Below are 22,052 nucleotides of genomic sequence, written 5' to 3'. Positions count from 1 at the left end.
CAAACATCAATGAGCCGAACGTGTCCCCCCCCAAAGCACCTGTGGAACAGAACTGAATGGGACTCTGGCCCACACAACACAGAAGATTTTGTTCGAGACTGAGATGCTGTGTAGTATCCAGATGAGCTAAAGCACTGCTGTTGGTTTTAGGATCATTATGCAGAATATATGAAAATACCCTATTTGCATGCAATTCTTACAGATGTTTACCAGTAGCTATTTTCCTCCCTGAAACTTTGTGATTTTTAATTTATCTTAAATTGCTGGGAAAAGCCCCAAACAGTGCTCTTTGGGGTCTCTTCCTGTTGAACTGCCCTGGTATGTTTATTTTCCTTTTCTCATACTTAACTTAGTGCTGAAGTTTAGGCTTAAAAGTTTTTCTAGCTACTCTCTCCCAGTAAAGATCTTAGTACCCAGAGCAGTCATCTGTCACTGTGACTCTGCAGTTGAACAGAAATATTTTAAAAGGCTACACAAAGACCTCCAAGTTGAGGTCTGAGCTTGTCTGGTTTGTATCTTTAAGAAAGAGATATTTTAATGGCAATTCTTCGTCATAAACAAATGAGGCTTATATGTGAAATAATAGCCAGGATCCCTCACAAAACACTTAGAGATTTATGTATAAGAAATGGTTTCATTAGCTAAGATAAATTTGATATTGTTCTGTTTATTTTTCAAGTTGCACTGAGATCTTTTGATCTAACTCAGGCATTCCCAAATATTTATGTTTCACTTAATGTTTTAGTTTACAGAAGTAAGAAAGATGCTTTGCTTTTACTATGTCTCAGAAAGCTTTAGTTATTTTAGATATATGACTCTTCAATGTCTCTTACTGGGTTTTTTGCTACAGTCTTCGTATGTGTTCCTATTTTAAGTCTTTTGTCAAATCTTGTGAAAAAATTTGATTAATACTGGTCAAGTTCATTGAGGAAACTTGACTGGAAAGTGCCTGAAATGTATTACCAACTTTTCTGTAAAGTGGCTTGAAGTCACATGCCTGGATGGGAAATGTCTTCTCTGTGCACTTGGGAGAGTTGTTTGTGGAGACACCTTGACTGTTATCGCTGGTTGAGAGATGTGTGGATGTGCAAATTCCCACTGTATGATTGTTTATTCATGAGATCATGGAAACTGTCAAGAAAGCCTTCGCTCATTTATTACTTTTTTGTTGGTAAGGGGAGGCTTGGGGTATGGTGTGGGGCTGGAGAATCCTTAGAGTGTTTAATGAGCAGCTCTATGTATTTATAGATGAGATTGACTAAGACCGAAACCATCCAGGAAGAACACAATGGGTTGTTTCTCATTGGATTTAAAAAGAGAATAACTTTGATCATTTCAAAAGCAATGAAGCCTGATGCTCCACTGATAATGGAGAGTGGTAATTTATAGCTACCATTAAGGAAACAAAGACAAAGACTGAGGGAAAGTTTCATTCTGAAGATTTACTAATGTGTATAAACCACCCTTGCAACTAGAAATGGCTCGGTATTTCTCACAGAAGAAAACAAAAGAGAAAGGGCAGTGAGATGGGGATGGGAGGGAGGGCTGGAAAAGAATACTGCCTGCTTTCACTTGCACCCTGAAAGGTCAGACATTATTTAGGAAATTGTAATTTCGGTGAATAATGTATGAGCCACTTCTACCTGCCAAAGGAGGGATAGATGTGAGAAATCCCTGGCTGGGAATGGAGGTGGGAGGGTGTGGGCTCTGGTTTGGCCTTCAGGCGGGAATTCACGCGCTGCAGTGGCGTGAAATTACGTTATAAAAATAGTAATGCTGTATTTTTGAAGAAACACAAGTGAGGCTGGAGCGAGCTCTGTTTGGGTTGTGACAGGGCGCCGGCAGACAGGGCCCCTGCACAGGCTCGTCTCCGCGGCAGGAGCTGGTTCCCCGCGCCGCGGCCGAGCGGAGCCCGGGTCAGGCAGAGCTGCCGCTGGCACCGCAGCCTGCGTGTGCGGTATCCCTGTTCCTTCGGGAGGCACCGGCCCCGCGGGACACCTGTGTTTGGGGCGCTGAGCAGGTGTGCGAGCGCCGCTGCGACTCGGGGAGGGGGTTTTCCTGTGGGACGGACGGATGGATGGATGGATGGGGCGGTTCGCGTGCCGGGGGTGCGCTCATCTCGCCCGGGGGCAGCGCAGGGCAGGGGGGGCACGCCCAGCCCTCGCCGCCCCGCGCCCGCTGTCAGTGTGAGGCGGGCCGAGCGCCCGCAGACACCTCCTCCCTCGGCCGCCGCCTCCTCCCGCCCGGCAGCAGCGGCAGCAGCCGCAGCGCAGCCGCCGCAGCGCCATCGATGGGGTCCAGCGGCCGCCGCGGCGCGACGGTGGCGAGGACGCTGCCACTGCTGGTCCTGCCACTGCTGCTGCCCGCGCCGGGCGGCCCTGCCGCGCTGCCCCTGCCCGGTGAGTGCCCCCTGCCTTTACCATGCGGGTGCCCTCCGCCCCTGCCCGGTGAGCCCCTGACAGCGGCTCCCCATCCTCCCGTCCCGGCAGGGCTACTGGGCGCGGTACCCGGGGCGGGGGGGACCGGGGGCGAAGGGAGGGGAAGGGGAGCGGCGGGACCGCGGCCGGAGCCGGGGAGGATCGCAGCTCGCAGGGCGCCTCGGGTGCGAATGCTGATTTCTCGGCAGTTCCCTCTCCTCCGGGAGAGGGGTGAGCTCCAGGACAAGGCACCTCGGCCCGGGGAGCGGCGTGTAAGCTGAGTGTGGCGCGGGCGAAGCTGCCTTTGGTCCCCGAGGAACAAGCCCAGCGGTTCTCCCGCAGTCTCCGCCGCCTCCTGCCAAGTTGAAGGCTGCGATGTTTGCCTCAGTCTCGTTCCTGCAAGGGTGTCTTTTCGGCTCAGGACACTGTCACTGCAAGGGGAAATCTCGCTCCCTGTGCCTACGGATTTTCCCTAGCCCTCTTTTCCATGCCTCTGCATGCATTAGTGCTGGAGCTTCTCAGTGCAGTTCTTTACCTCACGCTGCGGACCACAGAGGGTTAATGTAAAACGTCTCGCCGCTGGCACGAGCTGTAGTTGATGTCTCTGTCATGGCTCTGGGGGAAGCGCCCTGTGCTGGGTGCTTTCTGGGCCCCCTCTTGCCAGGGCAGGTGTGTCCCTGTGGCTCAGGCTGGGAAGGGGACAGCTATTCAGTGCCGGGGGCGTGCTGGTGATGCTCCTTCCTGCCCGCTGTCTATCCTTCCCTGCCCATCCTTTCCTTCTGCCCCAGTCTGAACCGCACTAGCTGGAGGTTTCTCAGCCATTCTTTGCACCCGTCCTTTCATAAGTTGCTCCCTCAATCCACAGCCTCCCTTATTTTTTAATGGCTTGACTTCTCTGCTTTGAGAGGAAGTGGCATTTGCTTCTCTTCCAGCTGTTCCCCACTGTTTTCCACCTTTTCCTTGCGTTCTGGTGGCAGTATCTGGGGACCCAAGTCGCTGCTACTGTGTGCACCTGAGAGCCAGGAAGCACTGCTGCTCTAGCACTGGCTCTTTGCCTTGTTTCCCGTTGCCAAACCCCATTAGGAGTTAAAACCAAGTGAGCACTTTCTGCAGTTGGCAGCTGCTGCAGTACCTACAGGCATATTTTGTGACTGGGGGAAAGGAAAAAAAAAAGGCAGGATGAATGCTATAATTGTAAATGGGAGAAGTGCTGGCTGAAATTCCCCTTTCGACAGTGATCCCCACTATAAAAAGTAGCTGACTATTGAAGCAGTCACTTTCTGCTGATACTCATGTGCTGCTTCTTGTTTTAGGAGACAATTTTTATACCTGTGTGGGGTGTTGCTTCAACAATTCTTCCTTTTAGCCAGTTGCTGGAAATCTTCCTGTTTCCATGGTTCAGTTCTCTTCTGGTGTATGAAGTACTTCTGCTGATGTCTTCTGCTGCCTGTAACTTTTCTTCCTTTTCTTCTGTCTATACTTCTTTATCTCCAGGACTTCTTCCTGTTGGTGTTTCCCTTTCTCTTCATTTTCTCTACTCTGAAGTTTCCACCTGGATATTTTCCTTCAATATGCTGTGCTTTGTGAAGGTAATTTGGCAATGCTACTCCCCAGGTACTATTCTTGTATCTAAAAAATTATTTTTGGATTGTACATCTGTTTAATGGTAAGTCAGTCTTTTAACGTGGTGGTGGTGACTTTGAAAGTACATTTCTATCAACTCCCCTGTTAGTCTAAAAATCATTTGGCTTCCTGCAGGTGATGCATGGATGTGATCAAAAATTCTTTCAATAACTGTTTTTTGTCAATCAGAAAGATTAACAATCTCTAATGAATCTCTGTAAAACTGCCAGCTGAATTTCATGGAGCATCTAGCCCATAATAATTGTTTTGGATGCATTTATCAACGGGTAGAAGAGCTTATGGCAGTTAAATGCCTCCCTGACATCCGATCCCGTCAGATCTCGGAAGGTCAGCAGGGTCAGCCCCGGATTAGTACTTGGATGGGAGACCTCCTGGGAAATGCTGGGTGCTGTAAGTTCTAGTCCTGAGGACTTCACTGTCACCGTCCAAGCTCACTTGGCCATGGCAGATGAACCTCAGGATTTAAACGGTGGGGCCAGTTCTGCACACGCTGAGCCTCACCTAAAATGCACTGCGCAGGCTGGAAGGGCACACCCACGTGGAGACTGCCCTTCCCAAATCTTCGTTCGCGAAGCCGACACACACACACACACACAGAGAGAGAGAGAGAGAGAAGAGCTTAACAGGAACTTACCTGAATTGCATACAAGTACATCTGTATGCAGGTAGAACATTATACAAATTTAAGTGCAGGTACAATCTCTGCATGTTTCTGTCCTGACTCACAAATATACACAACATGCATGTGTGCACCACGAAGAGATGCTCAGCCTTGTCACCCCATCAGTGATGTGTACTGGAGACATGCCCTGTTCCCCTGCTGACACCCCTTCTGAATCTGCTGTCTTTTCACAGATGTGGATGAGTGTGCCCTGGGGCTTGACGACTGCCACCCAGATGCTATTTGTCAAAACACCCCGAAGCTGTACAAGTGCATGTGCAAAGTGGGTTATGCTGGTGAAGGCAAGAAATGCGAAGGTAAAGTGACTGGAGCACTGTGCTCTGCCTGTGTCAGCATGGGGTATTTCTAACTAGATAGAGCCATTAAAAAATAATGGTTTTGAATATGTGGAATGTTTTTAAATCAAAATAGTCATTGTTTCTTCATCTGATTTACTTCTTGTTTACAAAATCAGAGGTAGACAGTTTGCAGTGGTTTTCACCTAGTCATTTCACTCAGCCTGGTAATTAGTTTGTTTTTTAACCAGCAGGCTTAAAAACTATGAGATTAAGCTGCAAGGGGGTCTCAGGGCATATTGTCACTGCTTAGAAACATTCAGCAAGTAATGTGTTAAACCTAGGCTATTTGCAAGACAGTGATGATTTTGGACAGCAGTTGCTGCTCACATTTATGCAGTCGCATCTCTGTCTATAACGCTCAAGCAAACATCTATCATATTGACTTCTGCTTTATTCCTTAGACATTGATGAATGTGACAATGACTTCAATGGAGGCTGTGTCCACGAGTGTTTCAACATTCCAGGAAATTACCGCTGTACTTGCTATGATGGTTTTATGTTGGCTCATGATGGCCACAACTGCCTGGGTAAGAAGTGTATTCAGGAGCAGTGTGAGTGGTGATGCTGACATAACCCTTTAACTCCATCCAAGGGAAACATGGCTATCTGCTGGGCTTGATCAGTTCAGATAGACAAGAATGTTGCATACAGGACGAAGGATTTCCAGGTACTGCTGTACCATCTCGGTGTGGCTCTTTCTGTAAATGAGCATAACTATGCTTCATTTCTGTTAAGCGTATTGGGTTTAAGTGTATGAAGTGTCATCTATTATTATGCTAAATGAGTTTACATAAAAGAACATGTGCTATCATTGTCCTCTCAGTTCCAAAGTTAGTTCAGGATCAGTTGTCAAGTGGGTATTCAGGCTTAGAAATCTTCTGTGTCATATATATCTATAATGTGAGGGCTTCTCACTCTTGCTACATCTGAATACTTCCTGATGATTTGGAGTGTGCAGTAGCTGTATATGGTGGAGGCCATGGAAACACACAGGGACTGAAGCGAAATGCTTGGAGTTTCCCTTGGTGGTTAGTGTGAAGCGAAGTACACAACTTTGGAAGAGTTTTCAATCCTGGCAACACTCTCTTGACCCTGTATGCACACACTGTCTCTGACCATCTTTTTCTTTTCTTTCTTTACGACCTCAATAGTTTCTTTCTTTGGGTGCCAACAAGTGAAAATCTTTAAAAATGGATAACAAGAACTTGTGGCTTTGCTGTGGTGATATCGTGTAGCACAGGGTGCAGCAGTGTACAGAAGTACAGAAAGGTGTGAGCTGCCAGCCTTCTGGCAGTGTGGTGTGGTGCTGGTGTTACTTCCCTGGGACAGAGCCTCCTGTTGATGAGGCTGCCCTGCTTCGTACCCTGTGTGGCTCTGCCCTGTGCTACCTGTTCCATTTACGTTTTCAGAGATGGCTCAGTTTTTCCCTACTGTTGCACTCCATGTGGATGTGCTTGGACACACTCTGTGCCCATGTCAGTCAGAGAGAAACTTGCTCTCTCAGCATAATTTTAATATTGTAGTTAGCTTGGCTGGGGTATTTCCCACTAGAGTATGGCATATCAGGTGAGGGATCAGACCATCCCTGTGCTGTATCTTCTGCTGGGACAAATCAGAAAAGCTCTGGAGTGTTCAGTGGGATTGTGTTGGGTTTTACCTTCTGTTGCATGCCCACAGATTAACCTTGTAACAGTGTAAGCAGAGGAGAGCATGAAGTCACTAGATTCCAAATATTTAAATAAATTAAGTGGTAGGGAGCAAAATATCTGCTGGTAATTTTAAAATAGTAGGAAATCCATCTTTTTTTTGCATTTGTGTAAACACACAGTGGAGTTCAGTTGAGGTTACCATGAAGGGCTGGATGTGAACAAACACATTGCCTCTTGCAATGCCACCAAAAGGTATATGTGTATTTTGTACCCAGAAGCCCCCCTAGGCCATACTTCATCTGAGTTGTTTGTGATCAGTGAGACCGAGGCATAACTTAGACCAAAATCTACCACCTGCTGTGTTACTGGGGAGCTCCTCAGTATGGCATGGCAGACTTCTAAAATAAAATAAAATGTCACTGACATACAGTGAAACTTTCACCACAGACATGCCAATTTTGTGATGTGATGTAAACGTTAAATAAATATTTTGGCATGCAGCAAATTGGATCACATCATCTCTTAATCTGTTTATTTACTGTGTTCATGCCAGGGTTGCCCTTCTCTCACCCTTATTTTTGAAGATCTCTGCTGTGTGCCTGGGTTTAAGCCAAATAGACAATTACTTGTTGGAAAGAGATGATTTTTTTGAAAGCTTTCCAAGGTCTGTAAGACAGAAACATCTGCTGGAGTTCAAATCTGTAGCACTAAAGACTCGTGGTGGCTGTTTATTCACAATTGTTTGCACATTCACATCGCTGTAGAACTCCGAAATACTCAGCTTCTTTGTGATGGAGATATGTCAGCCTGCTCTTTTTCTACAGCAGGTCACATTCTTTTGCATCCAATTGGTTTACTCACTGCCTTCAGTAGACATTAAATCTGTTGTAATACTATATTGTGCTTCTTACTAAAAGCCTCTTTTAAAAGACAGCTGTTTTCTGCCAGAAATGCTACAATGTTAAATTAAGAACATTGTACTATTAGCCAGGAACAATGAACAGAACAGGGAGCTAACATGATGTTTCATAGGAATTTGCAAACGAGACTAGTGCTTTGCCTCAGCAATGTTTTGTACTGTTTTTAAGGGGCTGAACATTTCTACTTCCTGTTAGAATTGGTATTTCTGAAAATTAGGATAGGAAAATTACTTGCTCATAGTGGTTGCAAAAAACCACTGTGCTTATTAAGGGCTAAAATTCTAAAGAACTGGACATTGGGATGAGGATCCTGTTGTTCAGAAGGTTTAGCTAGTTTTTCTACTCTGATTCTCTCCATTATCTTGCAAGCAGAGCCCTTTTGTGTTCTCTGGTGTTGTTGAAACTCTGAATATTGCAAAATCAACTTTAAAGCTGTTTCTAGAACTTCTGCTCTTGTCCTTGACTGCAGTGAGGCAACATAGCAGCAGCCCTGATGATAAGTGATGATGACCTAGACTTGAGGGAGGAGGATGATAAATCAAACTGAGCTTACGATGTTCTGATGAACAGATGTGGTGTGTGAGTTCTAGCTAGGGTGAAAGTAAGGAGCAGGGAATAAGTTTCAATCTAAATTTATTTTGAGATTTGTATCTCTCTTGTTGTACCTTTGCTTCAGAATTGCGGCTTCCTGGGAAAACACCTTTTATAGCTTGGAAGGGTTTGGAGCTGAAATTGCTTCCCACTGAGCAAGACAGATTGACATATGGTTGTTCAGCCTAGATGTAACTGTGTGAGGCTGTGGGGTGGGAGGGCCATCCAGCTGCACTGAGGGGCAGGGAATGTTCCTGTGGGAGTGAGGAGCCCTGATCCTGGCTCCACTGGGGCTACTCTGACTTACCTGTAAGAAGCAACCCTGGTTAGCTGGCCAGCATTTCTTGGGAGCCCTGTGACTGCTTGGGCAGACTGCAAACAGGGGAAGAGCAGCAGCAAAAATGTACTTTCCCAAGGGTGACAGCACAACAACAACAGGGTAGCCTCGGGTGTCTCAGCTGCCTGGGTGGTTACACGTGGAGCCAAATGTCTGTCTGTGTGCACACAGAGTGTATTGGTGTCAGTACAAAGCTGATCTCTTTTTCTCTCTCTTTCAGATACAGATGAGTGCATGTTCAACAACGGTGGTTGCCAGCACGTTTGTGTCAACACTGTGGGGAGCTATGAGTGTCGCTGTAAGGAAGGGTTCTTCCTGAGTGATAACCAGCATACCTGCATTCACCGCTCGGAAGGTACCGGCTGCTGCCCTCTGGGCACCAGGCAGGAGCTTCCGGCAGAAGCTGACTGCAAAGTCTCTAAAGCATCTTCAAAAGTATTTTTAGGTTGAGGTTTTCAAAGCTGTGAAGTGTCTTGAAGTCCTCACTGCTTTTAAAAAGAAAAATGTGTCAGAATCTTCTAAGTGGCTTTGAAGACTCTACATCCCTTCTGCCTCTTTAATCCCACCTGTGTGTCTGCAGTGTTGTGCTTGTTAAAGGCTGTACTCCCAGTTCTTGATGCTCTGTTGTGCAGCTAAGCTGTGTCCTGATCCAAGGAATGACAGCAAATGAAGGGACATCAAATTCCAACCATTTTCATTGGCCTTAGTTACAGGGCAATACCTGCATTACCTGCAGGTACCTTTTAGATTCCCTGTGCAGTGTTTAGGTTTCAGCTAAGAGATTTATTAGTTTGTCAGCCCCAAAGGTATTCAAATCATGTTCTTTGTTTTGAGTGAAACCTTTATGAAGCGACCTTTGAGAGATCAGAGAGTCTTGGATATCTAATCAGACATCAGATTGAACAAAATTATTTTGGATGCCCTTAGGGAATACTTTAAAGTGGTTGCTCAGATCAGGGAGTTGTCCATTGAATTGTATGGTGAAAATCTTAGCAAGAAGTATTTAAAGCTGCAAAGCTTTCTTTAATCTATGGCTTATCGTTGGCATGACTATAAGAGGAATCTGAGCATGAATAAACAAATCTCACTTTAAAAATTCCCATAGTGAAGAGATCAACATTTGCAGACGTACATGGCCATCCACAGATGAGTGTTCTGAGTTGGCAGTCATCTGACAGAGTGAATTGATCTTTTGTTTGACTTGAGAATTCTTATTCTCGGCTTCCCTGATCCTGGGCTTAGTCTCCTGGGGATTGGGTGAGATGTAATGGTTTCTCAGGCCATTGCTCAGTTTGCTGCAGCAGGGGCTCAGCCAGGAGTGGGAACAAGCATGAAGGCTGCAGTGGTGGGAAAAGCACTTCCCCTCACGTTGTTTTGTGAGCAGTAATGTGTGTTTGTGTGCATGCATGATGGATGATGTGTCTAAGGATGAAAATTGGTTGCTTGAACCCCTTGTCTTGTCTGATGCCAAGGGAGGAAAGACTTCCAACTCTTATTCATACTTGCTGTTACTTGAGTACCTTCTACTCCCCTGAACTAACAACAGCAACATTCCCTGTCATTAATATTTGTTCCCTAAATTGTACCTCTGGAATGCAGACTCTGTTCTCTTGTTTTCCAAGATGCAGTTAATTTCTCTTAACTTCTTTTGCAGAAAAGGCCCTTTTTTGCATAATATAAAATTTCGACTGAATTTAAGCTTTTTTTAAAGAAAAATGAAAAGGGGGAAAAATATGCCTTTTTTAACCCCAAAAGCTAATAAATAAAATATATTTTTATCAAAACTCATTGAAAAGAAACCAAAAAAACTGCTTTTGCCTGAAATGCTTTATTTCTTCTTAGTAAAACACAGAAGCGGTTGATTTGTTTTCTTTAAAAGCATTTTTTTTCAGTTTATCATGCTGTGTCTGTTTCCCTCCTGCCTCTCTTCCATTACTGTAAAGCACTTCATGGGATTCCCCACTTTTTTTTGGAACTTTTTTTTCCCCTTGGGTGGGCAGGTCTGTTGTAAGCCAAATCTCACTGCTTTATCTTTCCCCTCACTTTGTTCTCTGCTTCTCTGCTCCTTGCTAGGACTTCTGTTTCTGCCTTGTGCATGCATCACTTGGTGTATCTACTTTATTACTTCTCTTTTGGGACCTCTCAGCATTGATCAGAGCAGCCTTTGGCACTTGCTGCCCAGACCATCTATCCAGTTTTACTTCTTATCTGTAATAGGAATATTTTTTCCCTATCTCCCATCCCAGTTAAAATTGTTCATACATTAACGCCTGAGAGACCTTCCTTGTGTTCTGCAATATTGATCTTTACATACACAGAAAAAGAGAGAACTGGAGTTGAGATAGATAAAGAGGCTTGAGGCTGTTGTATTCCTTCTGAGGAGCAGCGTCACAGCAGAGCCTGAGTATCACCTGCTCTTCAAAGTCTATCTGTAACTCTCCTTGGGGTGCCTTGTCACCTACTGTGACATGGAACTCAAAATCATAGAATCATGGAATTGATTGGGTTGGAAAAGACCTCCGAGATCATCAAGCCCAACCCTTGGTCCAAATCCAGTCCATTTACCAGATTAGGGCACTCAGTGCCACGTCCAATCTCAGTTTAAAAACCTCCAGGGATGGTGAATCCACCACCTCTCTGGGCAGCCCATTCCAATGCCTGATTACTCTCTCTGGAAAGAATTTTTTCCTGATATCAAACTTGAATTTCCCCTGGCAGAGCTTGAGCCTGTGGCCCCTTGTCCTATTGCTGAGTTCCTGGGAGAAGAGACCAACCCACACCTGGCTAGAACTTCCCTTCAGGAAGTTATAGACAGTGGTACAGTCACCTCTAAGCCTCCTCTTCTCCAGGCTAAACACCCCCATCTCCCTCAGCCTCTCCCCACAGGACTTGTGCTCCAGTCCCTTCACCAGCCTTGTTGCTCTTCTCTGGACCCGCTCCAGCACCTCAATATCTTTCTTGAACTGAGGGGCCCAGAACTGAACACAACATTCAAGGTGTGGCCTCACCAACGCATAATACAGGGGAAGGATCACTCCCCTGGTCCTGCTGGCCACGCTATTTTTGATACAGGACTGGTAGCTATTAGAGGAGGGTTTGATAATTAAAGTTGATTTTTTCCTTCTGTTATAACTGTGTTGGTCTGAAGCACAGGGGTACTCTTGATGGTTCTGCCTAGGCTCTGCTTAAACTACAGGAACTGAGAGTATCCTGGGAGTTGTGCACAACCCTATTTTTTTTCCTTGGCTGTCTGCTCTGAATGAGCTCTTCAACCACACATGAGAGAATGAATTTCTCAGCCTTGGGAGGCTGTTAAAGTAGCTGGCAGGACATCCATGTGTATGTATCTTATTTCAATGTTTAACTTGCTCCATATTAGAGAACACAAAATTTTGAAGGAAAACAGACTTTTCACAGGTAAAGATGTAGTACATTTTGTGGTTGCTATTGCAATGGATGGGAAATCTTGCTGCTCTCCCTTGTGGTATTTCACAGTCATGGTTATCTGCTTGTTGGGCTGAATCAATGGGAGTGAACAGGATCTGCAAGATGCAATCTGACACACCTGAAATCACTGTGTGGACTGGAAGCTGGTACACAGGGCACCATCTCAGCTGCTGCTCTTGGAGTCCTGAATGTGGAGAACAGTGATAACTAGAAAGCTTTTTGGGAGAAGTTGCCTTAACTTGAGAAAAGACTAGAGCATCCCTGGAATGTCCTGTTCTGCTGGCTGTGCTAAGGCTCCTCAACATTTGGTTTTTAGAGGGTGCCTCTGAGAATCTCTGCTAACTTTGAACAATTGCATCCTCTCCCGCTGTCCTACTCAGTGCCTATCTGAGTGTGCCCTAAATGGCGCCTTAATGCCCTTAGCAGACTGGGATTGTTGTCCCTATATCTTTTGTGGAAAAAAAAAAAAGGAAAGATTTAAACACAGATCTTTGCATGTAAGAGATTAATGTGGTGTGACATGGTAGAGAAATACTGTGCTGGCCTGTCCTGCCAGCATTTTCACAGGGATGGGAGTGCTCAGGTAGTTTGCTGGGTAACTTCAAAATGGTCCAGCCATCAGAAAGGACTCACCTGACTTGGGATCTGCTTGGCCAGGCAGGCACTGGATTTGGCTCTCTTGGCTGAGTGTGGCAATCGAGAGTCATCCATCCCAAGACACTTGTGTGTCAGTAGGTCAGGGCCTTGTGCAATAGAAATTGTGTGACTAGGAAGTACGTTGGTGGGATTTGACCAAAACTTTTTTGGGATTTGGTTCTGGGTCACAGTCTGCCGTTGTAACAGCTCAGGAACAATGTGACCTGGGAGACTTTGTGTCCATGAAGGAGTTTGTAGTCACACAGCATTTATGGTGTTACAGACATCTGTTTAATACAACCTTATAAAATGGGGCTGAGAGAAATCTTCCTATAGCCTTATAAAATGGGTCTGGGAGAAATCTTCCACCATCTTTAGAAACAAGCAGCTTCACAGTAAATGTTAGAATGTGTGGATGTAGGTATCTTCTACAAAACAGTGCCTTTTGGGTCAGCTAGATTTTGGTGGGTTTGGTCAAGTACCATGTTACACAGTGGGTACTTTGTTATTAAAATGTATCCTGATTTGGAAAGTGCAGTTTTAGCTTTCTGTGGAGACCTGATTGAATTCTGCTCAATCAGAACAGAGCAGTCCCAAATGGAGGATTTAAACCATTTATCTGATGTCAGTGAACTTTACCAAAGTACCTGCTTGAACAGTTTCCCTTTTGGCAGCTCAACGGAGACAAAAGAATAACTTCGTTAATAGAAACTAAGCTGCTAATTCTCTTAATGCGCTCTAATGCCTCTGAGCTAACAGACCAAATCATGTTGCATGCTTAAGACCAGAACCTTCCCCAAAACACTGGCGTTAGTGAGGCTGATTTGTGGCCTCATTGGTTATCTGTTCCTTGACTGACACAATAATGGATGACAGCTTTCATGTGGGCTCCTTGGGCTGTGTCTGTGTGCTGCAGGATTTGAAGTCTCATTGTCTTGTTGGACTTCCAGAGAGTCCTCACTGTGGGAAAGGAATCAAAAAGCCAGTAGAGCAGAATAATCTGGGCTCTGCAATGTCTATTCTTTTGTTGCTTAAAGCTGTCTTAATAGAGAAAGGATACTGTAGCTGGGGCTTAGATGTCATGAACAGAAGTGTGGGGCAAGGACCTAATTGAAGTGTAGTGAAATAATGGTGATGAGCTGACCTCTGCTTGACAATGCAGTGGGTTTGTTTCAATTAGTAATAAGGCTACAGAAAGGACTGTGGCAGTTTAAAAAAGATATAGGGTATGGAATTGTTCTCACCATCCTGTTTTAGCTGCGTAGTCACCCTTTTCATTCTGCCTCTCATTGTGCAACTGCTCAACTCAGTAGAAGTTCACTGAGGTGATGTGGGATAAGCCCTTGCACCCAAAGTATGTTCAAATGAAATGTTGCCACTGAGAAGAAAGAGCATTTTGGTGTAACTTGTCTTATTAAAGCCAAATGCGCCAAGGCAGAGAATTTTGTGGCAAAGGTGTGTTCTCTGTATACCTGAGGAGAGACATTCAATTGCCTTCTCTCCCAGTTTTGTAGTGCTATGGAGGATTTCATCAAAAATCTGTGGTATACCATTGAAAGTAAAACTTACTGTTTAATTTGTTCTAATAATCCCACTTGATAACTCAACCAGCTGCTCTGTGGTTTTCTGTCGTATATGCACAAACTGTATCACCATCTTGCCAATGGTAAAGGCATTGATTTCACTGAACCATGGGGCAAGCTGAAGGAAGTTTTTACAATAATTTCAGGAACTATTTCTCCCTGTTTAATTGACTGTATCTTTTTTCAAAGGCCAGACAAGACACTTTGACAGTCACTGAGTGCTGTGGCTAAACAGCTTGTAAGTGTCAGAGATAAAAATGACAGGATGTTTTTAGGAGGTGCAGCAAAAGGAGTACAGTCACTAGTGTCATACTGCTTTTTCATTGGGTTAAAGCAGATGCTGGCACTAAATTCTGTCTAGTGGGAAGGTATCTGGAAATACAGAACACTGTGATAATCCCCAGTGGGTTTATTTTGAGTGGTATTTAGTGAAATCAGGGGAAAAAAGGAAACAAAATGGTTAACAGAAAAGAGAATTGACATACATCATCTCTACGATCTGCATGTCTGCATGGTCCCTCCTTTGTCGCTGCTGAGGTAGGTTATGACTTTGGGAATCTGCTTTGTAGGCCAGTAATGGAAATTGGGATGACTCTTGTAACTGTCAGCTAAACATTTCCTACATTTGGTGGTTGTTCTTTTAATCAGAGAAATAGGAACTTCACTTTAGACTTGGATCTTGTGAAGTATCAGCCACCTTGCAAATTTTATAGAAGAAATGAGAAGGTTTTATAAACACTGGTGTAAATTCAGAGCAGTGGATGAGAATGCAGGGGCTGTAAAAATCTAGAGATCTTCCTTTTTGGCCTTGCAGTGAAAGAACATGGGCACAGAAAATAATACAGAAGGAGAAACCTTGGGGCCATTGACTTTGCAGGATGACTTCCTGCCTTTCCCCTCTGTAAGCTGAAATTTCTTGTCCTGACATTGTAAAGTCTTCACAGAAGTAGCAAGCTGTCGTATGTTTGTGTATTGAATGGACTTTGTTGCCTGCACAGAGAGATGCTGAGGATACTCATGTTCTTGCACTTATCCTGTTTTACAGAAGGCATGAGCTGCATGAATAAAGATCATGGCTGTGCCCACATCTGCAGAGAAACGCCTAAAGGAGGAGTTGCCTGTGAATGCCGACCAGGATTTGAACTGTCCAAGAATCAGAGGAGCTGCATTTGTATGCAACATTCTGCATATGCTTATGGTTTCCCAAAGTGAACAAATAGTGTTCTGTTTGCAGTGATGTGGGATTTGGTATGTTATAGCTAAAGTGGGATGACACGCCTAAATTGTGTTCATTTGAATTAAGCTAGAATCAATGCCTTTTGTGGACACTATCACACCAGTCTATTAATTGCTATAGTGTCTGTAGTTTGGGAGTTGTGCCATCATTCATAATGACAGGAAGTTCAGCTCCACAAGAGAGTGTTTCAGTGTAGCAGAGTTCCTCAGGAAAGGGGCATGTTAGGAAGGAGTATTGGATGGTCAAATGGCAACAGAATTTCACACTGTCTTTCAAAGATGCTGGAAGTACTTGTGAGATGTGATGTGTATTTTCTTTCTAGTGACATGTAATCATGGAAATGGGGGCTGTCAACATACATGTGATGATGCTGATAATGGGCCTATATGTGGATGTCACCCCAAGTACATCATGCACACGGATGGGAAAACCTGCCTGGGTCAGTAAATGATGGAGGGAAGTAGTTTTCTGTTGATGACCAGCTCTGGGATGGTGTGGTGTTGCTGTGTGTTCATGATTAGTGCTCTTCATAATAAAATGCATAGAAAATGTCAAGGAATTCAAAATTAAGAAACTTTTTAGTTCTGGGTCCAGGCAACTTATGCTCCCCTATATAAGTAGCTACCTAATACTACTGGTCCCTCTGAAGCACAAGGCCTGTCACACCCTTCCTTCCCTCTAGGATATTTTAGACCTGGTTTCTTGTATAGCATGAGCCAGAGTGTAACCAAGGAGCACATCTGTTAAAACTGGAACTCTGAAATCAATTAACATATAATTTTTGCAATGAAGTTATTCAGTAAAGAAAGTCATTAAGATTTATAAACTCTTGCAGTCTCTGGAACAGTTTGTTGTCTGTTGATTGAAATCAAATAAATGTCTGGTCCTTGTAATTGTCCGTGATAGATGATGACAGTGTGCTCTTAACAGAACAGTTCATGGCAGTTCAGTTAGTTCTTTCATCTTGTTGCTGTTTACTACATCTGTAGCACATCTTCTGTATTGTTAAGAATACTGAAGCAAACAGGACTTGTAAGGAAGCTACAGAAGCAAAGTATTCTCATGGTTTTGACTGAGGGATCTTCATGATCTTCCTTATTACTTTCTTTTTAAAAAGACTGTATTTCTGCCCACGCAGTGCTGGGTGCCTCTGATGATTCAGCGTGCGATGCAGCTGTTTGCATGTATGTACATATTGAGTCAGATGAGGTTCTGGTCTGGGCACCTTTACTCATGGGCTTTTTCATGTTCCTTACAGAGAGGGAAGAGGGTGCTGAAATTTCTGAGGGGAACACCACAGGAGCAGCTGAAGTGGACAAGAGGGTGAAGCGACGGTTGCTTATGGGTAAAAGTGGTGATCCAAAATAATTTTGCTGTTTGTTGAAGCCTTTTGGATCAAATAATTGATTTGGGTTTTTTTTGTTTGGTTTGGTTTCGGTTTTTTGTTTTTTTTTTTTTTGGGGGGGGGGGCTTGGTTTTTTTCTTTCTTTCTTTTTTTTTTTTTTAAGTGTAACCATCAGCTCTGGGCTGATTTCTGCCTTTGATGCTTCACTCCTTCTAAAGGATAATATTATTCCATAATGTGTAAAAGACCTATGTACCTTATTTGTGATGGTCAATGGAAGTATCAGGAACTTGCCCTTGAAGTAGTGTATAGTTCCATGTTTCTAATTGACCATGGGAATGCAGTATAGTCCCTTCTGTGCTACAGTTTTAACCATTTTTTAGCCCAGATTGTGGAGAAAGCAGTGTTTTATTTGCTTCTCTTCAACTGAAAGTATGCTTCTGCATGGAAGAGAATTGGGCCCAGTGGTGGATTGGACTGTAAGGACATGTTAGGGTGCAAGGCCATGTTGTTATTCCTAGAGGTGTTCCCATCCAGCCCAGAATGCCAGTCGCTAGGGATCTGTCACTGCAGGGAAGGCAGTGGCATGAGAAACAATCACTGTGGTGTCAGGGCAGCTGGGTGAGTGGATATCCACCTCTAAAAAGCCTTTTCTTTGAGCAGCCAGGGAGGTTTACTCTGTTTACTGACTTTTACTACATAAGTGGCATGGAGCATGAAAGCTGAGAAAGAACATACCAAAAGTGTAGGGTTAGCTCTGAGCTCCTGAATCCAAGTTGAGACAGATAAATAAATAGACTTATTCTCAAAAAAACCCCAAAAAACAAATTCTGCAGAAAGAAGATGCACTCTGTCTTCTCTTTGAGGTTGGACACAGCCTCCCAATACTGAATATGAGATGAGAGACTGTGAGAGAGTAAAGCAGTAAGTTATCAAAACTTGAGAATAAGTACCATATGCTTGATGCTGCAGAAAACTAGGATACAGAGAATTTCAAAAAGCAGACATAAAAGCTGTTCTTTGCAGCTCTCTCAATCAATATGTGCTATATAAAATTGTATTTGTCCAGCCTGTGAAAAAGTTGTTTGGTTACATGAGGATGGATGCTGAAGAGTGAGTTATTCCTAGGTGTTTTACGGGTCTTCACTAGAAAGGTTCGGTGAGATTTAGACATAGGGGAAGAGAGTGGAATAACCTTTGATTGAAATGGCCAAATGGCACTTGGTTTACCAGCCTGAAGAGACCCTCAGTGTGGGTGTAATCCACAATGACTGGGAGCACAGGTAGGATGGGGAGGTGTGTTGGGAGGGATTGAAGAAAACTGGTTTAGTAGTGTCACGTGTAACCAAGTGTGTGAGCATTGGTTGGAAGTGTCAGAGGATCAGCCTGGACTGAGTGTGGGCATAAGGAGGTAGACTGACAGTAACATCATCAAGGAGCTGGGATTTGTTTTAAGGACAAGAATATCCAGAGGACGGTACCTTGGGTTGTAGAGTCTCCACAAAAAAACCCTTGGAGATAGCTGAGGCAAGGATTTTGCCAACACATGTATTTAGTAGTTGCTCATGTATACTAGGCTGAATGTGTTTGAATAGCAGTGTGCTTGGAACTGTGCCTTGTATCACATGATGTTTCCTGTTACCATTATAATATCCCTGAGCAAAACTCAGCTTTATCTTGTTGGCCAGAAACGTGCGCAGTAAATAATGGTGGCTGTGATCGTACATGTAAGGATACATCCACTGGAGTCCACTGCAGCTGTCCTGTTGGATTCACGCTCCAGTTTGATGGCAAGACATGTAAAGGTGAGTTTTATGATCATGGACATGTTGTACCAACACCTTGCTGTAGGGTATTAATCTCCAAAGGAAGGTAGTCCAGTGTCCAGAGGAAAGCCAGTATGTGTAATCTGACCAAAGAAAGGATGCAGCTGGGATAGAGGTGTGGTTTCCATCACATCAGGTGTATCATGTGCAGAAAATCTCTTCTGCTCTGCCTTCCCCCTCACCACTTCCACCTCTCATGCCAAGGTGGCCTCTTTTTTCACAGATGATGTTTATTAGAGGTAATGCAGGTCTGTGCTAAGGTAGAGATCAGCACTGGGAGAGGTAGGCAGGTAGGTGCTTACAGACATACTGTGCAATAGACTGATATTTTACCCGCAGTCAGCTGAGCAGTTTGTAAGTAAATATCTGTGTAAACAGGGATGTGTTTTATAAATATATACTGGTCCAAGCAGCTCTAATGAGAGTACTGGCAAGGAGCAAAGGGACAATTAGGTTCTATATTAGAATACATTTTCCAGTAATTAGATGTTTAGAGTGTTCTGCTAAGCAGAAGTGATGAAATCCCCATGCCTGAGTCAATTAATATTAGATAAAGGTCTCATTCTAATATTGGCATGAAAAGGATGGCGTAGCCCAGAAAGTCTCTCTCTGAGATTTCTGCAGGGCTTACAAAGAGGAAATGGAGAGAATGTTTAAAATGCTAAAACCTTTTAGTAAGCATTGGAGTCAAAGTGTTTCCAAACAGAACTTAGGGAAGTGGTCTTTTATGAATATATATGCCCAAATGTTACTGACAGCAATATGTTAAATGAGAACAAATAACACTGTCCTGGGGCTGAATGGGCTGGATCATTCTTAAGAGCTGGATCTGATCTTCCTTTTGGGGTAGTCTTATTAGATTTTGTTTCTGGGCTTCTCTAACCAATTGAACGTGACTGTTTCCTTGGTCTGGCAGTGAAAGTATGTTGAGTGCACTATGTTTATTTGTTGAAGTGCTTTTTTTTTTTGTTACAGATATTGATGAATGCCAGTCCAATAATGGAGGCTGTGATCATTTCTGTAAAAACACTGTTGGCAGTTTTGATTGCAGCTGCAGAAAAGGATTTAAATTATTAACAGACGAGAAGTCTTGTCAAGGTATGTGCACTGGAGAGACAATAGTAGAACAAAAGTAGGACATATCAGCGTGGCTTGGACATCTACTACAATGATGAGGTGATAATGGACTCCAGAATAATTTCCATTCCTCAGTTTGGGATTTTTTTTTCTTCTGAAACAGCTGTTGAGTTAATACAGTTGGCTTCATACTATTGTAGGAGATATGTTTAATGTCACTGTGAGCTATTATCAGGAACCAACAGAGACAGCATCATATTAAAAAGCTCTCTATGAGATTAATACTTCCCCTCGCCTTAATAATCTTAAAGTAACTTTCAGGGAAAATTAGACAATGTCTCCCTGTCCATCTCACTGACTGATTCACTATTGCAGTGAAATTATTTTTTCTTAATAGGACATTTAGTTGCCATGAGTTCATTATTAAAGGAAAAAGATAGAATGTGATCTATGAAATTATAGGGCTGGAAACAGACTGGGATCACTATTCTCTAAAACATTATAGAGCATTTGATTCTGAGGATAACATGGATTTCTCCTGTGGGCCTTCCAAAGCATATTTGTTTTACTGTATAATGGTTTGTACATATAGAGTTAACAATCCTGTTTAAGCTGCTTAAATGGATAAAAATATAAAGATCAAAATGGTCTGTGGTTGTGGAAAAGCTACAGTATGGAAGAATGTGATGTCAGTCAGCCAAGTGGTAAATGATGCCATTTCTAGACAACTAGCTGACATTAATGATGAATTTCAGAAAGCTGACCTGACCATCAGAAAATAATTTGCACCTGGGTTTTTAGTGTATTTATGTGGAACAAACTTGCTGCATAAATGTTATATTTTCAAGGTATTTTATGTTGCACTTTTTAATCAAATTTGTTTATGAATTTATTTTAAATACTTGCATGTCCCTTTTGTCCCTGTCACGTCTGTAACTTTCCCTAGAAAGGAAGTTTCAGAAGTGTTATCTTGAAGCACGTGAAAGCTCAAGAAACAAGATTGATGAAATATGTCAGTGAAATTGATGTGCAGGTTTTTGTATCTTGCAGCCTTCCTACATGGCATGCATAATGTAATAGCATAGAAATTTTAGGTACTTTTGATGATATAATAAATGTTCATTCTTGGAGAACGTGGTGATTTGCAGCAGGCTTAAGTCAGACATTGTATGTTCATATAGAGTTAAAAATGTGGCCTTTGCTTTCATTTAGGGAGAAAAAACAAAGGCAATACTTTATTTTGTAAACTTCTTTTCTGTGTAGATTTTCTTAATGAAATAAGAGTTTTGTCAGCAGTTTTCTTCTCCTGTAGAAGAGAAATAATTTGTTTTAAATGTAATTTTAAAAATGTAACAGCAGTTTTTGTTCTTGCCAAGAAAAAGCTTGTTTGGCACACTAAGTGCTCATTTAAAAGTTGTCATTTCATTATGTTACGTTATTTGCTTTAAAAGAATTTGCTTAGTTTGCATAAATCTGCACGTCTCTGTGTCCAACTTTGTTAGCTCATCAGGGCTCCCTTGTCAGCCTGAAAGGTACTGATGCATCCCTTTAAAACTTGCAGACATTGACGAATGCTCCTTCGAGCGGACGTGCGACCACACGTGCATCAATCATCCCGGCACCTTTGAGTGTACTTGCAACAAAGGATACGCCCTCTATGGCTTCACACATTGTGGAGGTGAGTTATGGAAAGCACTACAGGCTGTGCTGATGGAGGGCTGTTGCCACAGGTCTAGTTATTGTCTGTGCAAGATGCCAGCTGAGGTGTATGCAGGAGGCCTACGGAACAGATTTTCCTCCTTGCCCTGATAATGAGATGCAGAAAAAGTATAAGTTAATCCTCCTTATTTCTCTATTTGCTCAAATGATTTTGCCTTCATGCCATGCATTCAGAAAACACCTCTAACTGTTAGGACAAGCTGATAGGTTTTGCATGTGGATATGAAAGCCGTAATTTGATACAATTTTCACATGCAGAAGTGTCATTGACTTCAATGAAAAATCAGTGGAAAAAGACTTTAAGAACAGGAAGCTCTGAATGTCTTCCAAAATTATGGTTTTCCATGTTGCCTTTGTGCATATGTCAGATCCTCACATGATGTAGATAGGAGTTTAGCTAATGTAGTACTATGGATTTACACTGGCCCAGATTAATACTCTTAAATCTTTTATGTCTTTCCTACAAGAACATTTCAAGGAAAGAGGAAAATGTTCACAGAACTTGACGTATGTCAAATGTGAATAACATTACAATAACTGGGACACTAAATAGAATTAAATTTGGTCTTTATAAGCCCTTGGCAAGACCTTTCTGACTACAGAA

At 43.2% G+C, this 22,052-nt stretch overlaps 1 protein-coding gene across 2 annotated transcripts in view; it reads left to right on the top strand.

The window, feature by feature from the left end:
• The first annotated feature begins 2,239 nt into the window (after positions 1–2,239).
• Positions 2,240–22,052, top strand: part of SCUBE2 (signal peptide, CUB domain and EGF like domain containing 2) — a 44,167-nt gene continuing 24,354 nt past the window's right edge. The window contains exons 1-10 of one of the 2 annotated variants that reach the window (XM_071558937.1): positions 2,240–2,399; positions 4,917–5,039; positions 5,483–5,608; positions 8,799–8,933; positions 15,290–15,415; positions 15,804–15,920; positions 16,740–16,826; positions 18,515–18,631; positions 19,628–19,750; positions 21,291–21,407. In XM_071558937.1, the coding sequence (XP_071415038.1) occupies positions 2,291–2,399; positions 4,917–5,039; positions 5,483–5,608; positions 8,799–8,933; positions 15,290–15,415; positions 15,804–15,920; positions 16,740–16,826; positions 18,515–18,631; positions 19,628–19,750; positions 21,291–21,407 (1,180 nt within the window). In that variant the 5' untranslated portion in view covers positions 2,240–2,290. The remainder of the gene's footprint in view (positions 2,400–4,916; positions 5,040–5,482; positions 5,609–8,798; positions 8,934–15,289; positions 15,416–15,803; positions 15,921–16,739; positions 16,827–18,514; positions 18,632–19,627; positions 19,751–21,290; positions 21,408–22,052) is intronic. The other variant, XM_071558936.1, reaches the window with a different exon arrangement.

The sequence above is a fragment of the Pithys albifrons genome, chromosome 6, assembly GCF_047495875.1.
Source record: "Pithys albifrons albifrons isolate INPA30051 chromosome 6, PitAlb_v1, whole genome shotgun sequence".
NCBI lineage: Eukaryota > Metazoa > Chordata > Aves > Passeriformes > Thamnophilidae > Pithys > Pithys albifrons.
This window is presented reverse-complemented; position numbering and strand designations above follow the sequence as displayed.